This window comes from Schistocerca piceifrons, chromosome 6, assembly GCF_021461385.2.
Source record: "Schistocerca piceifrons isolate TAMUIC-IGC-003096 chromosome 6, iqSchPice1.1, whole genome shotgun sequence".
In the NCBI taxonomy this organism is placed as follows: Eukaryota; Metazoa; Arthropoda; class Insecta; order Orthoptera; family Acrididae; genus Schistocerca; species Schistocerca piceifrons.
This window is the reverse complement of record NC_060143.1, coordinates 571,555,934-571,582,016: the sequence shown is the minus strand read 5'-3', so window position 1 is coordinate 571,582,016 and position 26,083 is coordinate 571,555,934. Positions and strand designations below refer to the sequence as shown.

The 26,083-nt window shown below is 38.3% G+C and overlaps 1 protein-coding gene across 3 annotated transcripts in view; it reads left to right on the top strand.

Annotated features, from left to right (window-relative positions):
- LOC124802787 (protein mothers against dpp) overlaps positions 1–25,815 on the top strand; it is a 129,890-nt gene extending 104,075 nt beyond the window's left edge. For all 3 annotated transcript variants that reach the window (XM_047263788.1, XM_047263789.1, XM_047263787.1), the window contains exons 7-8: positions 1,882–2,122; positions 21,547–25,815. In XM_047263788.1, the coding sequence (XP_047119744.1) occupies positions 1,882–2,122; positions 21,547–21,706 (401 nt within the window). In that variant the 3' untranslated portion in view covers positions 21,707–25,815. The remainder of the gene's footprint in view (positions 1–1,881; positions 2,123–21,546) is intronic.
- Positions 25,816–26,083: the final 268 nt, after the last annotated feature.

Below are 26,083 nucleotides of genomic sequence, written 5' to 3'. Positions count from 1 at the left end.
ATCGGAGGGACAGATGGGGAAGAGGAATCAGTGATCAGTGCAGCGTACTGGAGCACACGGAAAATGTGATGGGACAAGGCTCTCAGGCACAGTGTTGTGAGGCTGAGGGAGAAGAACAGGGAGCAGAGCTAAGAGGGATAGAGAAGGGGAAAAGATTGGCAGGTGTGCCTGCAGAGAGCAGCACATAATAAGGATGAGAATAGGTGAATTGTGAGGTGACAGGGCAGAGGGGGGGCCAAAACAGTTGGGTGGAGCGTGTGGCTACAGTAGGTTACCGAAGGTGTATTGTGTATTGAACCATGGACCTAGAAACAATTGAGAGGCTCCATCGTGCCATAGCCCTCAGTAGTTCACAACCCCCCAGAAGGCCACAGCAGTCCACCCCACCTCATCACCACCCCACACCGAACCCAGGGTTATTGTGCGGTTCGCTGGCTGCTGATTGTAGCTGGTTATTGTACTCCTGCTGAAAGGATTTCGGCTCTTATTGACCAACACCTCCAACCAGCTGTCCGAAATTTAGCCTCTCACATCAAAGATACCAACTGCTAATTTCACAGACTTCCCACCATCCCCACCCCTTTACTTTCTGGACCTCGAATCATCACTGTTGGCATAACTTCCCTATATACACCAACACTTCCCGTGCCCATGGTCTTCTTGTATTAAACACTTCCTCTCCCAAGTCTTTCAGACTCGGAATTCACTACTTCATTCCTCATACACCTTACAACCTATATCGTAAAACAAACTAGATCTCATTTGAAGGGAAGGCATATGAACAAATCCATGGCACTGTCATGGCACTCACATGACATTCTTCCCCTCCAAGTCAACATATTTATGTCGGTCTAGAGGAAACCTTCGTGGCCTCCCAAAACTCGAAACCTCTGGTCTGGTTCAGATTCATTGGTGATATTTCCATTATCTGAAATCAGGCTCAGGACACCCTACCCTCATTCCTTCACCTTCTCTCCCATTCACTTCACATGGTCCTCTTCAACCCAGTGTGCTACTTTGCTGGAAATTGACATTCACCCCTCTGAAGGATCCATGCGCACCTCTGTCCACATTAAACCCACCAACAGTACCTGCATTTTGACAGCTGTCATCCCTTGCACGCCAAAAAACTCACTCCCATACAGCCGGGTTGTCTGGGTATGGGGTATCTTCAGTAGCAGGAGCTCCCTTGCCCAGTATACTGAAGGTTTTGCAAAGACCTCCACAGACAGGCACCATTCCCTAGTTTTAGTCAACAAATAGATTCCCTGTGCATATCCCCACACTTGCCCAACCCTCCCACCACTGCCAAGAACAAGCTACACATGAGTGCCCTCCTTTGTCACCCAGTACCACCCTGAACTGGAGCAACTGAGCCACATCCTTGAGCAGGGCTTTGATGTGTGTGTGTGTGTGTGTGTGTGTGTGTGTGTGTGTGTGTGTGTGTGTGTGTGTGTGTGTGTGTTGGGGGGGGGGGGGGGGGAGTGGATGCTTGCTTGGATGCTTGCTTTTGTAAATATGTGCGTTTTTCTTTTCAGAAGAAGGCTTTGACTGAAAGCTTATATGCGACAAGTCTTTTTATCATGGCTGTCTCCAGTTCAACGTATCATGTCTATGGAGAAGAGCAGCCTATGATTTCTGACTCTGTTGTGGTAGCTAAGACTTGTATAACTTTTTGAATAACACTGTCTGATTAACGTTGTGATGACAAGTTATTAGGCTGGAGGGAGGGGAGGGGGGAGCAGAAAGAAACTGGATGTTCGAGTGCATGAATTATTGAAACCATGTCTTGATTCAGTATAAGAGTGAAAACTGTAGAACAATTGGTGTGTTCTTTATCATCATGTGAGAGTTGTAATAATGATAATTCTTTTGTTCCAGGTGTTCAGTTAGTTTATATTGGAGGTGAAGTGTATGCTCAAAATAAATCTGACAGTGCCATTTTTGTACAGTCACGGAACTGTAATCACCATCATGGATTTCATCCGAGTACAGTGTGCAAAATACCACCCAGTTGTTCTCTTAAGATATTCAACAATCAAGAATTTGCACAGTTACTGTCGCAGAGTGTGAATCATGGCTTTGAAGCAGTGTATGAACTAACAAAAATGTGTACTATAAGGTAAGTCTATATTATAAATACTAAACAGGAAGTTAGAGAATGAGTACCTCAGATGTTATATAAATGAATAAGTAAAATCTTGTGCATTGTTGAAAAAGCTACTGAAGAACTGACTAACCAAAGCCTATTTCTGTTTGTCTTTGAATTTAGACGTCCTATTCCTGTTGAGGATCTACAGATTTCATCTTACACCAACTTATCATTGAAATTCCCAATACAATTTTTCACATTCCCATTGCTGATGTTCTCAATAGTCCTGTCTAGCTTTTCATAAAAGTTGTTCTTCTCTTCGTCACTAACTCCAGTTGTTGCACATGCATTCACCGTTATGATATCTCTGTATTTGTGTATTATGTTCGAATTCCCACCCACTTTTGAGCACAGGTAGGACATGTGTGGAATGATACGTTGGAGCTGGTAGGCTTGGGTGCAAAGTTCCGGGAGTGGAAAGCCATTGGACATTATCTAATTAACAATCAAGGTTATACACAACTTGTTACTAAGCAATATAATCTAAGAATCTTGATGGACAGATAGCTTTAGACCACTAACACACTTGAAAATACACAATAACTGTTACGGCACAAATTATTAATGCGCACTCGGTCACTTGAAAATATTAAATGAGTTTATGGTTCTAAATAATTATTAAAGAAAAAGAAAGAAAGAAGGTTGCTCAAAATCATAGATGGTAGCTCGCTCTTCAACATTTGATTAGCAACAAGTAAATAGCTCACAGCCACTAACCCCCTCAAACTCACTTAAATTTGTTATTCAGATACCCTTCTGTTGCTCATTTGCAAACAATTAATTCCTGCAGGGACTAGCTCATTTAAAAGAATACTGAATAAGTGAAAGTTACTGAAAATGTTGGATGGTGGCCCCTCTTAAAAATTAAATGAGCAACAAGTAAATAGCTTATTGGCACAAGCCCACCCAAACACAGTCAAAATTGTTTTTCAGATACCAGGCTGCTACCCTTTTCAAGCAATTAAGTGCTTTGAGCACTAGTTCATTTAAAAGAACACAGAATACGTAAATTTACTCATATATCAGGTGGTAGCCTTTTCTTGGAAAACTATATTAATAACAAGTAAGTGGCAATAGTCCACATAAAAACACAGGGAACAGCAGGAGGTGAACCAAGGGTAGGACCACGGGTGGCTTCAGGAATACGAGGACATCCTTACTCACAAAAATGATAACTCAGCCCGGGCCAACTCAGTAGCCAAAGGCACATTACTTTCTTGTAATCACTCTCTGCCTGATCATCACTGGGGTCGTGGCAGGTCATTACTAGCAATGGTCCAAACTCACTCACCAACTTAGATGACAATGAATTGCATCAATAACTTGCGCCACCAGCCAGACACCCTCAAAATCACATTCATTGGAGGTGGGACACCTATTCATCCGGCAGTTAGACTCCCATCTGGACACCACATTTGTTGCTTGTAACATTCATCCATCTCCCACTGACACTGCCTACCTTGCTCACTTACCGTACCCTTTTTATTCCTAGCAGACACATCTCTCTGGGTGTATGTCAAGGCTCGAGAACCATCAACAGACATGCGTCAATGCTAAGACATGCAATCTTTTTGCAGTTGCACAGAATGACATCCCTCTTTTCACAATCTGCTCACTGACCATAACTCCTCCCCTCAGCCTTCCATATCATCACCTGCAGAGCAGTCACATCACCGTGGCAGTTCCAAGTTGATGCAGACTTCGTATAGTCCACATTGCATTTGTTAGACCAGCCCATCTATCATTTTCTCGTGTGGAGTATCATTTAATTCTGAGGCTCGTTTGTTGGTTTTTTAGAGCTATTAATCTTCCATTAGCTTCATCAGAAGTGCTATTTTATTTAAGCTCAGTAGTGAGACTGCCTCTCGGCCAGCAAGTTTTGCTTTCAAGTTGTACTTCTTACAGAAGTGCTTTGCTGCTACTCAGTTTTCACCCTGCCTTGTGGTGTGAAACACACTTCATTTGGTTCTTCATTTGAGGCTTCCCGTTTTGCGTGTGCCTTCTGTGTTATTGCCAGGATGGTCCTGGACTGTCAAAGTGTGAAAACTCTACAGCGTAGCAATGAAGGTGCCTTTTTTAACGCGGTGTTCCTTGCGTAGGTGCCTTCTGTAATGTGGTGTCCCTTGGGAGGGACACTGCCTCTACACAAATTCAAAGGGATGTTGAATGAGAAGCCATTTTAGAGTAAGTTTCCTGCTAATAAATCACTTGTGTTTTCAGAATGATTAATACACTACTGTTAAGCCCATACTCCAAGGAGCAAGTTGAGCAATAATTCTGCATGCCTTACAGGGCATCGGTGAAGGCTAACTTGCCTGCCTATGCTACCTCAAGTTTTAAGGTCTGCAGTGAGTTGTTTTGTAGCAAAATGGCTGTTTGAGATGCAGATGTTTGTTTTAATAGGCAGAAGTTTTATCAGCAAACAAGAATTGGTCTTCCCTTTATGCATCAATCAAATCAATAATGCTTTCTTTACTAAAGAGTACTCTACGGCAATGGCCCCTTTCTTACCCAGCATTTATTGCTGATTTATGCCTAGTGAAATTTCATACCCTGGGCTACAGGAAAAATGCTTGGGGGTCTCCTGTACATAAGAAGGACGAAAGAATGGAGCTGCAAATGTATAGACCAATGTCCTTAACATTGGTTAAAATACCTGAGCATAACGAAGTTCGGATATCATAAAATTCCTTGAAAATATAATGTAATTGGATAGATAAAAAAATCTACTCACCAAGCGACAGCTGGGGAACACACATATAAAAGGTATTACTTATGCAAGCTTTCGGAGGCAGTGGCTCCTTCTGGCAGAAGGGCTGAAGTGGAAGGAAGAGGGGTGGAGGAAAAGGACTGGTGACATTTACGAAAAGGAGTAGAGTTCGGGAAAGTCACCCAGGATCAGGGTGAGACTTACTGGACGGGATGAGAAGGAAAGTCTGGTTGTTGGGAACAGCAATGCGGGAGATGTGAAAACCTGAGAGTGTAATGGTGGAAGATAGGGTAATATGCAAGACAGAGATTACTGCTAAAACATAGTGCACCAGTTAAATATTGAAAAGCGAAGTGAATTGCATGTGATGAGAGTTGGGAGGGGGTGGCGAAAAACACACGTCAGAAAACGAAAGAGGTGGAGAACTAAAACGGAGTGAAGAAAGGAATAGTTACTACAAAGAAATGCTGATACTGAAGAAATTAATGTAAACTTACGGCCAGGTGGGCTGGTGAGGACCAAGGACATGTAGCACCAGCTCCTACCTGTGGCGTTCTGAGAAACTGGTGTCTGGGGAAGAATCCAGATGATGTGTTGTGAAATAGGCACTGAGGTCATAACTGTCATCTTCTAATGCACGTGCTGCAACAGGTTATTGCATGTTGCCATTATACACCCTCTGCCTATGCCTGTTCATTCTAACTGCTGACTTGGTAGTTGTTATGCTGATGTAAAGGACCAAACAGTGTTTACATCACAGCTGGTATATGACATGCCATTTCGCAGGTGGCTCTCTGTTTCATAGTAAATGTTTTGCCAGTTACAGTGCTAGTGTAGATGGAGGTAGGGCAAGTTTGCAACAGTGACGGTCACGGGGGTAGGAGCCATAGGGTAGGGAGATGAGTGCAGAAAGAGCATAGTATCTGACAAGGATATTGTGGAGATTGGTGTCCCCCAGGCACCAGTTTCTCGGAACTCTACAGGTGGGAACTAGTGCTACAATATGTCCTTGGTTCTCGTCACCCACCTGTGATCAATTTTAATTTCTTCGGTCTCAACATTTCTTCACAGTAACAATTCCTTTCGTCATTCTGGTTTAGTTTTCTACATTTTTTCTGCTCTGTCTATTTTTTATCTCCCCCTCCCAACTCTATGACATATAATGCACTTAGCTTTTTGTTCTTATTAACTTGAGCACATTTTAGCAATAATCACTGTCTTGCATATCACCCAATATTCAACCTTTAAGCTCTGAGGTTTTCAGATCTCGTGTGATGAAGTCCCCATCAGTCAGTCTTTCCTTCTCATCCCATCTAGTAAGTCTCCCCTGACCCTGGGTCCTGGGTGACTTCTGAACTCTAACCCTTTTCCTAAATCTCACCAGTCCTTTTCCTTCAGCTCTCTTCTTTCCCCTTCAACCCTCCTGCCAGAAGAAGGAGCCACTGATTCTGAAAGCTTACAGATGTAATACCTTTTACATGTGTGTTTTCGTTCTGCTGCTTGGTGAGTAGATCTTTTTTATCTATGCAATAACGTTATAATTTCATTAAAGTCCTTGGGACAGAAAACTTCTGTCCACAAATCAGCACGGATTCAGAAAGCACCATTTCTGTGAAACTCAAGATTTCCCATTTGTCATTCAATATTCTGTAAACCATAGGTGGTGACTGAGCGAGGTGGCACAGTGGTTAGCACACAGGACGCACATTCAGGAGGACAGCGGTTCAATCCTGTCTTTAGCCATCCTTGTTTAGGTTTTCTATGATTTCCTCAAAAATCAGTGCAGGCACATGTCGGAATGGCTCCTTTGAAAGGGCACAGCTGATTTCCTTCCCCAACATGATGGGACCAATGACCTCAGTGTTTGGTCCCCTCCCCCAGATCAATCAACGATCAATCATAGGTGGTGGACGACAGACAGATTCCATATTTCTAGATTTTTTGGACAGCATTTGACATGGTGCCTCACTGCAGACTGTTAGTGAAGTTCTGAACATATGGAATAGATTCCCAGATATGTGAGTGGCTTGAAGATTTTTTAAGTAATGAAGCAGAGTACATTGTCCATGGCAGTGAGTGTTTATTAGAGAAAAGATTATTGTCAGGAGTGCCCCAGGGAAGAATTACAGGACTGCCCTTATTCTCTAGCTACAAAAATGATTTGCTGGATAGGGTGAGAAGCAATCTGGAGTTGTTTGCTGCTGACGCTGTAGTATACAACAGAGTCATCATTGATCTACTGTAGAAGGATACAGGACGACTTACATAGAATTTCTGTTTGGTGAGAAGAGGGCAGCTTGCTCAAAAAGAGGGTGAGAGAGAAAGTTAATGCAGATGAGTAAGAGAAACAATCCTGTAATGTTCTAATACAATATTCATGGTGTAGTGCTTGCCACAATCATGTCAATTAAATATCTAGCATAACATGGTAAAGCAATATGAAATGGAATGGGTATGTAAGGATGATAGTAGGGAAGGTGAGGCGAACGGTCGACTTTGGTTTAATGGAAGAATTTTGGAAAGTGTAGCTCATTTATTAAGGAGATCATGTATAGAACACCACACCCATTCTTTAGCGGGCTAAAGTTCCCTAATGTGACGTACTTTTTATGCATGGTTTATTGCTTTATGTTTGACGGAACAATGTCTCACTTACTTGCAAATTCATTTGAAAAACAAAACAAAATAACTGTAATGTTAATTGTAGTAAACCATATTTTATAAGTGAGCACTGTCAAGTTAACATGAGGAAATTTAATATTGACCAATTTAGGTTAATAGATATTTGAAGCAAGTGAACATTATAATATTTGAACACTTTATATCTGTATTCTGTTTGGATTTTATTGTCAATTGTCATTTTTTTCTATCACATTTGAGGAGTTTCATTTAATATTTTCACTTGCATAGCACTTTTTTTCACGTGCTTCCCATAACTGAACTGTTTTTTTTTTTTTTTTGGGTTTCTGGCAAATTGTTCATGGGTCCATAACTTACACTTTGGGTACTATACTCAGACATCATTGACACATTTTTATCCTAGCTTCTGACGCTAGATACATTCAGCATCTCCTCACATGAACTTTCACTGGATGATTAGGTAAAACTTCCGGGCTGAGAGGTCGTGGTTGATCTGTAAAACTTCTTTTCCTGACATTTCGCTGCCAATTGCAGGCAACATCTTCCGAGGTGAGTCAACGACTGGCTGCCAGGCCCTGGAGGTCCTATTTATATAGAGTGCATAGAGGGCACCACCATACATCATGTGGGACCGACTATACGTCTATCTCTCACTAACATAATTATTCTCGATTGAAGGTAATCGATTATCACATCGTTGGTGCAAAGTCGACTGCCATATCTTATCTAACTTTAAGCCTTCCTCTTTTCTATTAAAATTATTACATGCAATGTCCTGGCTAGCACGCTCGTCACACTAAATTTTATTTCATGATCACAGTCTTTAAAAACATGTTCTGCTACAGCTGATTTGTCAGTATGTCCCAGTCGACAGTTCCTTTTGTGTTTTTGTGTTTGGTTTTCATTGTTCCAATGTAAACCTTCCCACAGCTACATGGAATTTTATACACCCCAGGAGTTGCTAAGGGGTGTCAAGCATCTTTCACTCATCGTAAACACTCACTAATCTCCTTGGAGGGTCTCAAGATTGTTTCAACTTGAAACTTGACCAGATCTTCCTGAATACGGTCTGTAATTTTGTGAATAAATGGAGGAAAAACTTTTCCAGCTGACAGTTGTCGTTGCTGAATGTTGTCAGACACTTTTCTTCTGGGATGGAGTGCTTGATCTATCTTGTTGTCAGTGTATCCATTTTTCTTTAAAGCTGTTCGCAGAGGATTTAGTTCATCTGGCAAATAAGCTAGCTCACAGATCTTTATTAGCTGTGTCCACAGATCTTTTAATGGCACCTCTCTTCTGCCTGGGATGATGGTTCAAATCCTTTTGGAGATAATGGTCGGTGTTATCTTTCTATACACTTTATGCCCTGGACTCACATATTATTATTATTATTAAGCATTACAATCCATGAAGGCTTTTTGCTGCAGAATGGACAATGTTGAACCACTTTGCTCTGTCTTTACAAGTAATTTGCCACTGTCTGTCATGTCCTAGTTTTCTGAGATCGTCTTGAATATTGTCCAAGTATCTCATGCGTGGGCGTCCAAGAGGTCGTCTTCCGGTGGGAATCTCTTCAGTCACTTTCTTGATGGTCCTGTTTGGTGGTGCTCTGATGACATGCCCTATCCATTTCAGTCTTTTGGCTTTAATTTTGGCCACTATATCGGAGTCTTTATATAATTTGTAAATTTCATTGTTATTTAGCAATCTCCATTCATCACTGATCCTATCTCTTATGGGTCCAAATATTTTTCTCAAAATTTTTTGTTCAAATACTCTTAATCTGTTTTCCTCTTTTTTTGTGAGAGTCCAGGTTTCAGATCCATAGGTGAGTACTGGTATAATCAATGATTTGTATACTTGTAGTTTGGTGTTCCTAGAGATTAACTTGCTTTTGAAAACTGTCAAGAGACTATAGTAGCATTTGTTAGCCTTCTGAATTCGTGATTCTATTTCAATTTTTATGGAGTTGTCAGAGGTTACTATTGTACCAAGGTAATTAAATTCATTTGTCTTTGTGAAAGCTGTGTTATTAATTTGCAGTACATTATTATTTGATGGATAGCGGGATAAGATAAAGTACATTGTTTTGTCTGTATTCAGCTGGAGGCCTGTGCCATTTGTGGCTTTAATTAATTGTGCTGTAAGAAGCTTCAAATCATTCTCACTGTCAGATAATAATGCAGTGTCATCAGCGTATGCTACAATGTTAATTTTGCTTTCCAGTTGTGCTCCAATTTGTAGTAGCTTTACTTTTTGGATTATTCTATTGATTACTATGTTAAAAAGAACTGGTGAGAGTGAATCCCCTTGTTTGACTCCAGTTTTAACCTCAAAGTCTTCAGAAAGTTTGCTAGCTACTTTTATTTTGTATTTTGAGTTTAAAGTGCAAGATTTTATTAAATTTATCAATTTGTTAGGGATGCCAATCTGCCTCATGCACTTCCATAAATATTCCCTGTTGATACTGTCAAAAGCTTTTTTAAAATCAATGAAAAGCATATGTACATTTTGATTGAATTCATATTTCTTTTCACCCAACATCCTTAGGACATATATATTGTCAATAGTCGATCTGTTAGGTCTAAATCCACATTGGGCATCATCTAGGGAGTCTTCAACGTAAGGGCTTATCCTTGCTAACAGTATATTTGTCAGAATTTTATATGTTGTGTTTAGTAACGCAATTCCTCTGTAGTTTGAACAATTTGTTGGGTCCCCCTTCTTGTATATAGGGCACACAACTACTTCTTTCCAATCATGTGGGACCTGTTCCTGCTTCCAGATGTTGGTGATGATTTTGTGTAAGCAGTTTACAAAAGGAAATTTACTGAGCTTCCATATATCTGTGTCTATACCATCACTTCCAGGAGCTTTATGTCTCTTCAGCTTCTTGATGCTTTCTTTAATTTCTGCTAAGCTGGGCTCTTCGTCCGATGGGTCAGCAGTAAGATATTCATTGTCATCTTCCTGAGAGACGCTTATAGTTGGAGCATTTAGTAACTCATTAAAATATTCCTTCCATCTGTTAGCAATGTCACTTCTTTCTGTTAGCAAGGAGCCATCTGGGTCTGTTATGAACTGTCCATAATTTTTTATATTCCCACTTTTAAACATATTTATGCTCTTGAAAAATCCTCTGGAGTCTGTGGTACGGTCATTCTCAGCTCTTTTTAATTTGTAATTCATAAAATCCCTTTTCTTTTTCCTAATGAGTTTCCTGGCAAGTTTCTGTTTCTCTTCAAAAATAAGTTTGTTTTGTGTTATTGGTTTTTGTAGGAATTTTTCCCTTGCTAATTTTCTATCTTCGATAGCGTTCGAGCACTCGGCATCAAACCAGGGGTTCTTAGTTGTAGTAAAATGTCCCAAAACTGAGGTAGTTGCTCGTGTGATATTTTCTTTCAGAGCGTTCCAGGCTTGATTAGTATCATCATTGTTAATTTTACTTTCCACTTCAGGTTTGTGTGTTTCTAATTCTCTAATGTACTGGTTGAGAATGTTTGGGTTTTTCAGTTTCATTGTATTAAACCTAGGAACACCGTTTAATTTAGACCATTTATGTCTTGAGAGTGAGATCTTGAACTTGGCTTTTACAAGAAAGTGATCCGAATCACAGTCTGCTCCCCTTTGACTTCTGATATCATGTATGCATTTATGATGTTGTTTTTCGATTAATACATGATCAATTTGATTTTTTGTGATGCCATCTCTTGAAGCCCATGTTTGTTTATGTATATCTTTATGTGCAAAATATGTACTTTTGATCAACATGTTTTTGGAAGTGGCAAAGCTAATAAGTTTTGTTCCGTTTTCATTACTCTGCTGATGTAGACTATGAGGTCCAATTGTAGGTTTATAATGATTTTCATGTCCTAACTTGGCATTGAAATCTCCTAGAATTATTTTAATTGAATTTTTCGAGAATGTATCATATACCTGTTCCAATTTGTTGTAAAATTCTTCTTTAATATTGTCCTCTTTATCCTCTGTTGGAGCATGGCAATTTATAACATTTAAAGTCTTATATTTGCATTGAATCGTAATGTGAGATATCCTTTCATTCACTGCCTCAAATTTCCTAATAAAAGGTAACAATTTGTTGTTTATTATAAATCCTGTCCCTAGTGCATGTATTTGTGTATCATTTCCCCCATACATTATTGTATACTTATTTTTGTTTATACTTCCATTACCCGTCCATCTGGTTTCTTGTACTGCAACTAAATCCATTTTATACCTTTCAAGTTCCTGTATGACATTTATCAGTGATCCTGATCTATAGAGACTTAATACATTCCATGTTCCCATATTCATAACCTTTAAATTTTGCAAGTTCGTCATCAAGTTTGGTGGCCCAGCATTCTTGTCATTCTGATTCGTAGCAATCCATTTTCTCCTACAGGATCCTGTGATAGGGTCGCTGGCCCTAAGCACAACCCCCAACCTGGAGGACCAGGGTCTTGATTTCGGGGATGCCTACCCCTAGAGCAGTTGCTTTCACTTCAGCTAACGAACTTGCTCTGCCCGGCCTGTTGGTCCGCGGGAGGTATTTGATTTCCCTCCTACCACCCATATCTGGGAGGCGTTCCCCGATCCGCCACCTGGGGACGCGCCCTCTAGGAGTTACAGGCTCTCCCGAGGGGGACTCACATATGCCCATCTAATTACTGATTCATCCAAAAAATTAAGTTGTCCATTACTCTCTTTCTCCATAGTAAATTGTATCTTTGAATTAATACTATTTAGGTGCACCAAGAAACCATACAATTCCTCTTCACCGTGATTCCATACCACAAAAGTGTCATCCACATACCGATAGCACTTCAAAGGGCTTTTACTGAAAGACTGTAGTGCCTGCCATTCAAAAACTTAATGAATAGATTAGCAACACCCGGACTCAGAGGGCTGCCCATGGCCACTGCTTCGGTTTGTTCATAAAACTCATTATCGTACTCGAAATAAGTCGTGGATAGGCAATGTCGAAACAGAGCTACTGTATCAGTGGGAAATATATTAGTTACACTATGTGATCAAAAGTATCCCTACAACCCCAAAAACATATGTTTTTCATATTAGATGCATTATACTCCATATCAGTGACCTCCAGACATCATGAGAGACCAGAATGGGTCAATCTGCAGAACTCACGGACTTCAAACGTGGTCAGGTGATTGGGTGTCACTTGTGTCATACATCTGTATGTGAGATTTCCATACCCCTAGGTCCATTGCTTCCGATGTGATAGTGAAGTGGAAATGTGAAGGGACATGTACAGCACAAAAGCGCACAGGCCGACCTCGTCTGTTGACTGACAGAGACTGCCGACAGTTGAAGAGGGTCATAATGTGTAATAGGTAGACATCCATCCAGACCATCACATAGGAATTCCAAGCAGCATCAGGATCCACTGCAAGTACCATGACAGTTAGGCGGGAGGTGAGAAAACTTGGATTTCATTTTCGAGTGGCTGCTCATAAGCCACACATTATGTCAGACGACGCCTCGTTTGGTGTAAGGAGCGTAAACATTGGACGATTGAACAGTGGAAAAATGTTATGTGGAGTGACGAATGATGATACACAATGTGGCTATCCGGTGGCAGGTTGTGGGTATGGCGAATACCCGATGAATGTCATCTGCCCACGTATGTATTGCCAACAGTAAAATTCTGAGGCGGTGGTGTTATAGTGTGGTCATGTTTTTCATGCAGGGGACTTGTACCCCTTGTTGTTTTGTCACAACCACAGCTCAGGCCTTCATTGATGTTTGAAGTACCTTATTGCTTCCCCCTGTTAAAGAGTAATTTGTGGATAGTGATTGCATCTTTCAACACGATCAAGCAGCTGTTCATAATGCACGGCCTGTGACAGAGTGGTTACACAACAATAACATTCCTGTAATGGACTGGCCTGCACAGAGTCCTGACCTGAATTCTATAAACAGCTTTGGAATGTTTTGGAATGCTGACTTCATGCCAGGCCTCACCAACTGATGTTGATACCTCTCCTCATTGCAGCACAGCGTGAAGAATGGGCTGCCATTCCCCAAGGAACCTTCCAGCAGTTGACTGAACATATGCCTGCAAAAGTGGACGCTGTCATCAAGGCTAAGGGTGGGCCAATAGCATACTGAATTCGAGCATTACCGATGGAGAGCGTCACGAACTTGAAAGTCATTTTCAGCCAGGTGTCCGGATACTTATGATCACATAGTGTGTGTGTGAAAGAGGTTTAACAACAGGGATACCACATCAAAACTCATGAGGATTTCACCTGGGCTGACAGTAATCTCCATCAATTTTTTGATAAAGTGCATAGAATTTTTAAGTGATAATCAGTTTTACCAATAAGCGGTTGTAGCAAGGATGTGCGATGTCTAGCCAACTCTTGAGTGGGCAATCCAATAGCACTCACTGTTGGTCTCAGTGGGACATTAGGCTTATGTATCTTTGATAGCCCATGAAATCTAGGAAGGTAAGCTTCTGTTTTGCATAGATATTTTTTATCCTCTGTAGGAATGGAAGACTCTTTTATTAATAGATTGGTAGCTCCTAACACTTTCGTTGTAGGATCCTTTTGAACCTTTTTATAAGTGTTAGAATCCAAAAGGTCACTGATCTTCCTATGGTAGTTCTCACTCTTCATCACCACGGTAGCATTACCCTTATCAGCAGTAAGTACAATAATATTCATGTCCGCATTAATCTCCCGTAATACCTTCCTTTCTCCTTGAGACAAATTACTGCTAGGTGGCTTAGCTTTACGTTGTATCCTGGCTGTTTCCATCCTGATTTCATCAGCAGAATGTGGGGATAACTGACGAATCCCCGACTCTATATTAGCTACAATATCTTCTGTGGGAACCTTTCATGGAGTACTTGCAAAATTTCCTCGTTTCAAGAGAACAGAAATTTTTTCCTTAGATAATTCCCTTCCTGACAAATTAATAACCACACAGGAATCACCTGTAACTGGGGTTTCCTGTCTACCCTTCTGTAAATGCTCGAACTTCTTCTGCCTATTAGAAGACACTTGTGCACTCAGTTCCATAGATCTAAATGTTAGCCTGTCCACCTTATTCCAATCCCAAAACTGTATTTCATTGCTAATAAATAAATGAATGGAGATTTAACAGTTGTCTGCTAATTACTCCCAGTCCTCGACATGTTTTATGAATCCATTCCCATAACATCACCAATTCCATGTGTGAGTAGATACGGTTAGATTGCGGCAAGTGAAACAGCCTTCTCACCTTCAAAATCTTTGGAATTGTCCCATTATCACAACAATGTAGCAAAAAAGTGAGCCTACAAAGTTGTTGAGTTTCTTCTTATGTAGACCCTCCAGTCATCATACCATAACCGACATATCCTCCCTGTAGTGGCGTGTAATCATAACATGTAGGCTTTCACGGCCGGCACTTCATAAGTTAAAACTTCCAGGCTGAGAGGCCATAGTCGATCTCTAAAACTTCTTCTTCCTGATGTTTCCTTGCCAACTGCGGGCGACATCTTCTGAGGTGAGTCAACGACTGGCTGCTGTGGAGGTCCTGTTTATGTAGAGGGCACCACCATATGTCATGTGGGGCCTATGGTAAGTCTATCTTGGACTAATGTCATTATTCTCAATTGAAGATAGTTGATTGTCACATCGTTTGTGCAAAGTTGACTACCATATCTTATACAACTGAATCTCTATAGCTTCTCTATATATGCATGCATAATAATGTGATGTCCCTGCTAGCACACCTGTCTCACTAAATTTTATTTCATGATCACCGTCTTTAAAAACATGTTCAGCTACAGCTGATTTGTTGGTATGTCCCAGTCAACAGTTCCCTTTGTGTTCGGTTAAGCAGGTATTGACATTTCTTTTCGTTGTTCCAATATAAACCTTCCCACAGCTACTTGGAATTTTATACACCTTAGGAGTTGGTAAGGGGTGTTGAGCATCTTTCACTGATCTTAAACACTCACTAATCTTCTTGGTGGATCTAGAGATTGTTTCAACTTGAAACTCGGCCAGAACTTTCCCAATATGGTCCGTAATATTGCAGTTGTTGTTGCTGAATGTTCTCAGACACTTTTCTTCTTCTGGGATGGAGAGCTCGATCTATCTTGTTGTCAGCGTATCCATTTTTCTTAAAAGCCGTTCGCAAATGACTTAGTTCATGTTGCAAATAAACTGGCATGCAGATCTTATTAGCTCTGTCCACCAATGTTGTAATGACACCCCTCTTCTGCCTGATTGGATGGTTCGAATCCTTATGGAGGTAATGGTCGGTGTGTGTATCTTTGATTGTACAGTGGTTAGTCTTGTCTCATTACAATTGTAACAAAAGTGTATACACAACAGGACAACAAGGAAATCCTGGACAAACCCAAGATTTTTTTTATCCAGGAAAGACCCAGGAATTTTTGTTTTATTTTTTTTAAATTCCTGAAACTTTTCCTTGTTTCAGTTTTCAGTTAAATTTTTGTAATTTGCAATGGTTAGGACCGATTCACTAACAAACAATTTTACTTTAACTTACTATTGCAGAATAATACTGCAATGGTAAAACATAAATGAGAGAATAACACCAAAATAAAACCTAAATTGCAAAGAAAATGCACTATTTATAACAATAAAACACAGTGCAAACACAAGCGTGTGCCAGCAGAAAATTTATCACAAGACTTAGGATGAAAACTGTGCTATACTTCGTAACAACAAACTACTTTCAATGAGTGTGACACTACGTCTGTTTATACTTGTAAAAGGTCATGGGAAAATATTGTGAATATTAGTTTGAGAAGTGTTACTTTCAAAGTAAATTTCCTGTTATGCAAGAGGAATTACGTCACATGTGAGAATGTGCGATGAAATCGCTTAAATGATGGAGTGTGTAACTCTCAATCAAAACTTAACAGGTTGTGGACTTACTACTTAGAAAAATTTCAGGCCCTGATGACCAGCCATTATTTAAAATTTCACTGGCACATTTGTGTTTGATATACTGTAAAGGTCAACACATGCTAAAAAGATTAAGCATCAAGGTTAGTTTTTTATATTTATTGTAGTCCTTTCATAGATTACATATTATGGAGTAATGATGGCAAGAAGTATAATTATCCGTAAAGAAAGAGTGAGGTGAGTTCTTGAGCAGTTTCACACATTAATTGGTTTTTCGATGGAAAAGTCAAAGTGCTCGATAGAATATGTATTCAGCAGGTAACCCATGAGGTGTTCTGTGCACAGCAGTCTAATTTATAATCATGCTTGTTAGAATTATTCATCTGCTGCAATTTAACCTCTGATCATAGGCTCCTGCCTTACATACTTTGATCGCATTCGGGAGGACGACGGTTCAATCCCGTCTCCAGCCATTCCGATTTAGGTTTTCCGTGATTTCCCTAAATCGTTTCAGGCAAATGCCGGGATGGTTCCTTTAAAAGGGCATGGCTGATTTCCTTACCCATCCTTCCCTAACCCGAGCTTGTGCTCCGTCTCTAATGACCTCGTTGTCGACGGGACGTTAAAAAAAACACTAACCTAACCTTACATACTTTGAGGGGTTGGGGGAGGGGCAAATAACAGCAACAAAATTTTTGATGATAAGTATTATACATGTAAGATTAGCTTTTCTTGTAGTTATACTGTATGTATATTAAATTAAAGTATTAACTTTTTCTATTTGTGTGTTTGCATTACTTAACAGTGATGTTGCTATTGGCTGATTACATCATGTTCGTATGATCTGAATATCTGTCGTCATTGGCTGGTGAGATCGTATGACATGAGCTATGATTGTAGGACAGAAATGCATTGCAATCCAGATTTTGCTACTTCAGAAGCTACTGTCCTGTATTTGGTGGAATTTGTATTTATACTTTCGTAATGTGAAAATATGCAGTGTACATGCTGATGTGTATTAAAGATCTTTCCAAAATGCATTGCTTTTTGCTGGGTTTCATTTCGAAAAGTGCAGGGAACTTCTACGCCGATGTATGAGAGTTTTAACATGCAAATAATTGATAATTTTACAGCTCAGTGGTAAAGTATATTGCACATAATATGGAAAAAATGAACTTTCACCCAGGGTACAGTGTATTTTCACCTGGAAAAAAAGATATTTTTTTAACCACGAAATCTGCCCCCCCCCCCCCCCCCCCCCCCCACCACTTTCGCCCATAAAAACAGGTATTCATCAGAATTTAATTTCTTCTTCCTTCTCTTAGTCAAAACAAATGGCATGCTTCGAACAAGAGTACCATAAGGCTGTTTAGCCAACAGTCCTGTAGTCTCAGCAATACTCCATGTCTTCCAAGCCAAAATGTTAGCATCTGGAAATGCTTCAAGGCCACCATAATCTGCTTGATTGCCCCATACAACAGGAACTGTCAGCCAGGTACTACCTCCAAACACTGCTTGTACATCACAGGTAAAGTTCAGATGGAGTCCACGAACAACATTTGGACCTCCAATCAATTGCTGTTTATTAAACTGTCCAGCCAAGTCAATATCAATAGCCTTCAAACTGCGATACACAGGTACACTGTGCTGCCAGCGATGACGGTAACCACGTAAGGTTTTCAGGAATACGGTATTGCTGTGCTTCTAAAATATCAGATAATTGAGATAGACTTTCTTTGTTGAATTTGCGCATTCTGATCAATGATGTTGATTCAGGTGTTCTTGAAGAAATTAAGAGGTTGCTCTTTAGAAATTTCTTGAACCATTTTCTTCTGGCAAGCCAGTTTTCTCTGTTGAAGGGGTTTGGTGTGTTGTTGGCCTGAGCAAGCTGAGAAAGCACGTCTAAGTACATCCTCACTAGACAAGCCTCAAAATCTCTTCTCTATCTCCATGCAGTGGGCCACAAGGTCCTTTTCCATATTGATTGGTAAAGTGGGCTTTATGCCTACTGGTATTCTAATAGTGTCATCAGTATTTAAACTTCCATCAATATTTAAATTTCAATCAGCATTTTAATAAAGCAGAAAAGAATCCCTCATGGTACATTTTACTTACTTTGAGCTTTAAGAAAATGCGTTTCTTTGAACTGCATTGCTTCTATTGCTGCTTTCATGTTTGCGGCATCCCATGTGTGTGTCATAAATTTTCCAAGCATCTAAAACACAAGCAAAGGCAAAAGATTTTGTTAGAACACGTCTACACTATAATAACCCAGATTTAAAAAGATTTCATCTGAAGCAGAAAAAATAATAAAAAAAATAAAACTAGTAATTTACTGAGAGTAGGTTTCCAACCTGTAACCCTCTACTTCCAATTTATGCATTCTAATCATGAATATGGTGAACATAGTACTGGTTAAAATGGTAAAATTAAATTATGTTAGTTTCTATATGCAAAAATATAAAGATAGTCATTACCGTGTAAAGATCTTCATAGTCTCTATGTATAAAAGGCAATGTCCTCACTGACTGACTGACTGACTCATCATCACCCAGCTCAAATTGCTAAGGATAGAAACCTGAAATTTGGAGGTGTGAATCTTTTTCTGTACACATCGTTTAAGAAGTGATTTTTCGAAATTCAAACCCTAAGTAGGTGAAATAGGGGACAAGGTTGTTTTTTTGTAAATCTCACTATTAAGGCAATTTTGAAGCTAGACCTATGAAAATTGGTATTTGGTTTCTTAATCAGAAACAAAGTAATAACTCTATGGGGGTGCAATAGTGGGTGAAAGTTATTTTTGAAAATATATCATTATTAAAGATCTAAAGTATTTTTTTAAAGCTGCAGCTATGAACATTGATATTTGACCTCTCGGTTACAAACATAAAAATGTATGTTTCAGTATTTGAGGAAATTGAACTCCTAAGGGCATAAAATAGGGGATGTGATTTTTTATAAAAATATTTCATTATTACAGCATTTCGAAGCTAAATGTATAGAAATTTAAAATTTGGCTTCTCAGTTAGAGAGAGAGAGAGAGAGAAAAAAAAACTGTTTTTCACTGTTTTTGGAAGTGTAATGTCTTTCGGGTGAAATGGGGCATGATAGTTTTTATGAAAATATTTCATTGTGAAAGCATTTTGAGAACAGAGATGATAGGTAAACTCCAGTGGAAGACTCTGCAAGAGAGACGCTCAGTAGCTCAGTACGGGCTTTTGTCGAAGTTTCGAGAACATACCTTTACCGAGGAGTCAAGCAGAATATTGCTCCCTCCTATGTATATCTCACGAAGAGACCATGAGGATAAAATCAGAGAGATTAGAGCCCACACAGAGGCATACTGACAGTCTTTCTTCCCACAAGCAAAATTAGACTGGAATAGATGGGAGAACCAATAGAGCTACTCAAGGTACCCTCCGCCACATACGGTCAGGTTTCTTGCAGAGTATGGTTGTAGATGTAGATGTAGAATATTTCTTCTGCAAATTTCAGGTCTCCTTTTGTTTTTCTCTCTGTCGACTGAATTCTGAGCTTTGATTGTCACTATCACTTCTAATGTTTGCCATTTTGCCACCACTACAAACAAACAAATGAAAGTGAATGCGGCATTGTTCCTGTCCAACAGTAGAGAGATGTGTTCAAGGAGAAGACTTGTCAAATGACAAGTCCTCTTTTGATTTTATTCAGTTCTTGCAATACATTGCTCTCTCTGTTCACTATTAATTTTTCCAAAATGTCTACTGTAGGCTTTATCTGAATTTTCCATTAATCCAATCACTGTTCAAAAAACTGTGAGTTTATTGGAACAAGCAGCATGTTTTGAAGTAGGTGTTCCTTAAATTTTGCTTTCACTTGCTAAGCATTCATTACAAATGAAGAGTACAGGTATTTCTTTAGTATTTGTAGGGGAAAAGGTAAGTGCATATCGTAAAAACTTTTCAATCTGTGTTCACTTTTTTGTGTATGAAGGGTCAGTATATCCAGTTTTACCTATCCACATTTACCTGTTATAACTGAATGTTCCCAGCACTGCAGGAGCGACAGCTTCAGTGGTTGTCTTAAGTCTTTGACAGATTTAACCACTCATCAATTGCTAAGATATTTCTGTTATTCTTAGCTCTGAAGCAATACATGTCTGTAACTTGCGACAGTTCACTTACCCATTTCTGATTTTGCAGAAAAACTGTACTATGTTATGTAAAGTTACAAAAATATTTTTTGGAGACTATTATGTGACCACTACAAAAGTTCAAGGTGCCCCCCCCCCCCCCCCCCCCCTCCCAGTTTTGGCACAGTTCTGTTGCCTGACTCTATGGACTCAAGTGCCTGCATTGCCACACAATCTATTTGGACCCTTCCACCTAGTACTAGTTCCCGAGAAATCCAGAGATGAGGTCTTATTACTCAACTTTCTTATTCTGTTTCTTTTTTCGCCCACTCTTCTTTTTTTTTTTGTTTTCCTGCTATTTTTCCTTTTTGTCTTCTTTTTCCCATCTCATTTTCTTCTTTCCCCTTATTTGGTAATTAAAGTTTGTTTCATACCATTTCACATTTTTTCCCTCTCAGTGTATCTTTACTCTGTCTTTTTATTGTCTATTGATTGAAACTGGCCCAGTGATTAGCATTGTACTATTTTTGACCTCCTGCTATCACCAACATCTTTCCCTTCATCTTTGTCTTTGTCTCCCTTTGCCCTTACAACAGGTAGTTCCTCTCAATCTGTGATCTGAGTCACCTCCTTTCCAACATTTTCAAATCCATCTCTCCTTCCTCCCAAAGGAGGTACTAACAGTTCTTAAAACTAGGTTTTTGCACCTTTTGCCTCTGCTTTTACCTGTCTAGCTTGGCAGTGCTGGAATTTGGTGTGCTGAAGATTTGTAGTGGCCATGGATATTATTATTTTATGCAAGGCAGTGCTGATGAAAGCACACTAGTTCACTGCGCATGCAGAATATGAAATCAGGTTGTTCTGAGATTGATTTCAGTTATCAGACAAGGGGTGATAGCAGTGTCTTGGTGATATGTATTTTTATAACGTTTATAGTCTTTGTTTAAGGAGGTTAATCTTTCTTATGTATTGTTTCCACTATTGTGAATTGAAAGAGTTCTTGCTTTTTACTAAATCAAATATTGCATTTACATTTTAGGATGTCATTTGTAAAAGGATGGGGTGCAGAGTATCACCGTCAAGATGTCACAAGCACACCATGTTGGGTTGAAATTCATCTGAATGGTCCTCTGCATTGGTTAGATAAAGTGCTTACACAAATGGGTTCACCACTGAATGCCATTTCATCAGTTTCTTGAGGAACATGACAAGTTGTATTTTAGTTTTTAAGACTTTGGGTTTGTAGAATATGGACACAAGAAGTGTTGATGTGTACAGTCTTCAACATGTCATTATAGTCATTGTGTTGAAGAAAGTGTGTAATGTTAGACGTGTCTGCGCAAAAGTTTTAGCTGTGAATATGGTAGAACTTCTCTGATGTCTAACAACATTGAGTAGTACATACACATTTTAGCATATATTTCAGAAACAGCATAATGTTTATCATCAGCTTTTACTGTTCCTCTATTGTTTTCAAATGACTGAAAATTTTTATTTAAGTTTGTCAGAATGCAGTTGTGTCTTAGATAGTTGCTGCTAGAGCAGAACTTCCTCATGACAATTGATGCTAATGGTTTACAAGATGACCATTAGACTGAATGTGGCCCATAGCTGTAAAATAAATTTTAATGTTCCATCCACCGTTAAAACATAGTTGACATCTGTTTAAGAGATTTGGCATGTCTGTCCATAACTGATACATGTACAAACTGACTTAGTATGGGAGGACTGACAGATATTTAATGGTATTTGTGATAACAAAGTGACAAATAGGTAGGGTGTGAATCATTTGTAGATTTATGTGTTGTTTTTAGTGAAGATTGTTTGTGTCTGTCTGGTGCAAATGAGTCTGTCCTTTATCACCCAGCATGCGCAATGTATGTTTTTCTCTGTTAAAATATAAATATTTTTAGTTTATAATTTTAGTAAACTCAGTTTATTGATCTCTGCAGAAGTGATGCAAAATGACATATTACATTGAACTCTTTGACACTGTGATGTGTTTCTCATGTTTAGTGAGTGAAATCATCATCATCACTGTGATCATCATAGTCATCATCATTATTACTACATAGTTATCGAAATTCATTGTGTATTGAAACTGTATACCTTGCACATTTATTCACATTTTAGAATGTGTGAAAGTAAGAATTTTCATATTTGTACATAACTTTCATATGATTCACATGATAAAACATTTGATTTATGTTGTTCAGACTTACAATATGCCAGTTTATGATATTGTTTGTTCTTGAAATTGTTCCTAAGGTCACAAGATATATTTCTGTTGCTTGTTTTATGCTTGTGAACAGTGTGGCAATGAGATAATTTGTGCTGATGCTTTGGTAACTTACATACCCGTAAGTAGATTTTTAAAATTTTGTCATTTTGTAAATAATATTCATTCAAATATTGTATGATTATTTTTGTTAATTTTTTTAATGGATGATTATGTTTACAATAGTTCAGTAGTGAATATCTTTTGAACTTTGAAGTGAATGGTACAGGTACATGACCAAAATTATCTATTACTATATAAAAAGTGAATGGACAATCAGCAAATCGTTTTGTTGTGCCTTGAAATTGTACTGTTGAGATTGCAGTTATTACTGTCAAAAAGTTTTATGTGTATTTTGTTTTATGCAGTGAATGAAATTGGGCGTCATCTAATATGATGACGAGAGCAATCTTGAAGGAAAACAAAATGAATACTTATTAACAGTTAGAAGTGTATAGCCTTTATCCAATGATATCATTTACAATCTTCAACAGCTGACGGTATTAGATAATTTTGTGTCTACTAATTGTTTGGTACCTGTTTGATATGAAATATATATGAAATATTTATTGTTTATATTTTTGAATCACTCTTTATTGTTGCTTCATTCAGTTGTAGCAATATACTACATTACTGCAGTGTTATTAAATACGTATGTTCAGAAGGTAATACAAAGTTCAGCATTTTGTGTACAGATAGAACATGCCTGCCTTACAGTTACAGTAATATTGACATTGTTTTCTGCATTGAAGATAACACAGAAGTGTAAAATAGTGACACTGTGCCTGCTGTATACACATTAAAATCAAGAAAGTTTGTAAAACTATGATGACTGACTTGAGAGACGGTTGTTTGATATACTTTTATGAAGATGACAGAGTTTAATTCTGTCGCAGGTCGTACAAGCTGTCCATTGAAGTTAATTCCTTTGTGTTCTTTTTGAACATTATTACCACAAAATGTTTAAAAATATTTTTCAATATTAGTGCTTGTTTCTGTTCTGGCATTACAAATAGATTACAAAGTTCTGGTTTTTATGCTATTGGCACAGCAGAATTAAACAATAACTGTTTACTGTTAAACAGTGTTACTGAATTGAACTGCTCAGGAATTCCTATTTAACAATGTTGTGGCTGTCACTTGACCAAAACAAATACAGATCTTCGTTGAGAGAGTGTTATGCATGTGAGTTATGAACTGATATGAGTCAGTATTTCATTAAATGTGAAATTATTATTTTAACAGCTGTATTTGGATATAATTTTTTGTGATGATGCCTGCACATTAAAAGTAATGTATCTGTGATCAGGGCTGTCCAATAATTAAAACTTCTGTGCTGCTTTCAGGAATATATTATGGGTAGTTTGTGTAAAAATAGCTCTACGACAGATATAGTGTTATATATTTTGCGATATTTACAGTGTGTGTTCTAAATCTTGAATCAAGATTGTTCATTTGAGAGTACACATTCCTTTTTCATATCTGTCTCACATATAATCATTTTGGGATTTGCTAATGTGTACTTGGTACCTGATTGTAATGCATTAAGTGTGATCCATTATGCTTATTATTTGATAAATGTCCTCCAATAAGACCAATGCAGCATTGGGAAACTTGTTTAATTCACCATAAAGAGTAATAGATGTAAGTTTGCCTGTTTTGTTCACTTTTAAAATGATACTCCACATTTTGCCAGCAGTCAAATTTCGTGCATTTCAGCTTGCAGTTAGCAAAGGCTGTTAAATAAAATGTTTCTATATATGTAATACAGCTAGGATACAAATCCCTCTTTCATAAGATGAAGTGCTGTTTTGGAACACTAGGAAGTCAAATTCAGGAAATGCCAATCATCTTATTGTGTGCTAATACTGTAAACATACGTGAAACAAAGAAGGTTCTCATGTAACTGGATCTGATATTAGGAGTGTCGTGCTCATATTGGCAATTTCCATTATTATCCAAACATTAGCATTATATAAAAAAAGAGTTCTCATGTTTGTGGAATTAGTCATGTACTAGCTCTTGGTATGAAAAAAATTGCTACAATGTCAACACACAAGTATCAATGACTTTGGAATAATGCGAGATTGTTGATTTGTGCTTGCTTTTGAACCTCAGAACACTTATGAGCTATGTACAAGAAGTGCCTTGTCCTCATTAGCATGTAATGTTTAGAAGGAATTTTGTGATTTGTACTCATCACATACGCAAATGGGAACTGCTGCACAAAGGGCATCGTACACAAATAAGTTTCTTAGTAACATCTACTTATAAAAATTTTCTTCGGCCTTAATCATAAATTGATCACTGATGCAGACAAATATTTGGATTATCCTCACCACCCTCCTTTTTGTCTTCCTCTCCCTTTTTTTTTTTTTCTTTTTTTTTTAACAGAGTTACTGCTGAAGAAATTAATTTTAAAAGTTACCTTTACTATCTTCTCCCTGTCAAAATAGTGTTTATATTTCTTTGCACAAGAAACCAACATCACCAAATAATGCTCTTGGCTCCAGGTGTTTAGAAACCACACTGTAAATTTATATGCAGACTTAATATTCTTGTAATAAACTCACAAAGATATAATCCTGATTTTTGTACAAATGCAAGTGCCTGAAATGAAATTGCATAATAATTTCAGTGTTCAAACTGCAATTTTTTTATACAGTGAAAAAAAATGTGACACATATTTTGGGATGCTTTTCAAGTGCTTTACTACACTTTTCTGGATGTATGCTTATACGTAAAACTCTTAGCATAATAAAATGTTATGCTTACATGTATACCAAGAGAAGCAAATAATTGGATATTATTTAGTTGGTGCCTTTTGTTGAAATAATTTATACAGTCTGAATGATCTTAGATAATAACATTTATGAGATTTTATGTGATGAAAAATGTGGTAGTTGAATGGATAACATATGGAATGGATTTCATGTTTTAGATGTCACTCAGTTTTGAAATAAGGAAACAAATTTATTTAAAATTCACAGGCAACATTCCGCTTCTGGTGTGTGTTATCTCATTTAGATTAATATAAATAAAGTGTGAATGATTATATACATTTCTTCAGAATTTCATTCTTGGTTTCCTACCATACTTATAGACAAATGCAGTAATGACAGTGTAGGTACAGCATTTCTGTAGTGTTGTCGACAGAGTGTAATAACCACACTGAACGTAAAGTTAGTCAACCTAACAAGACATCACATTGATACCATTTAACACCGCCTATAGCTTTGATGATGGCTTCAGTTCATCAAGGAAGAGAGTTCACAATTTTATTCAGATACGTCGTATC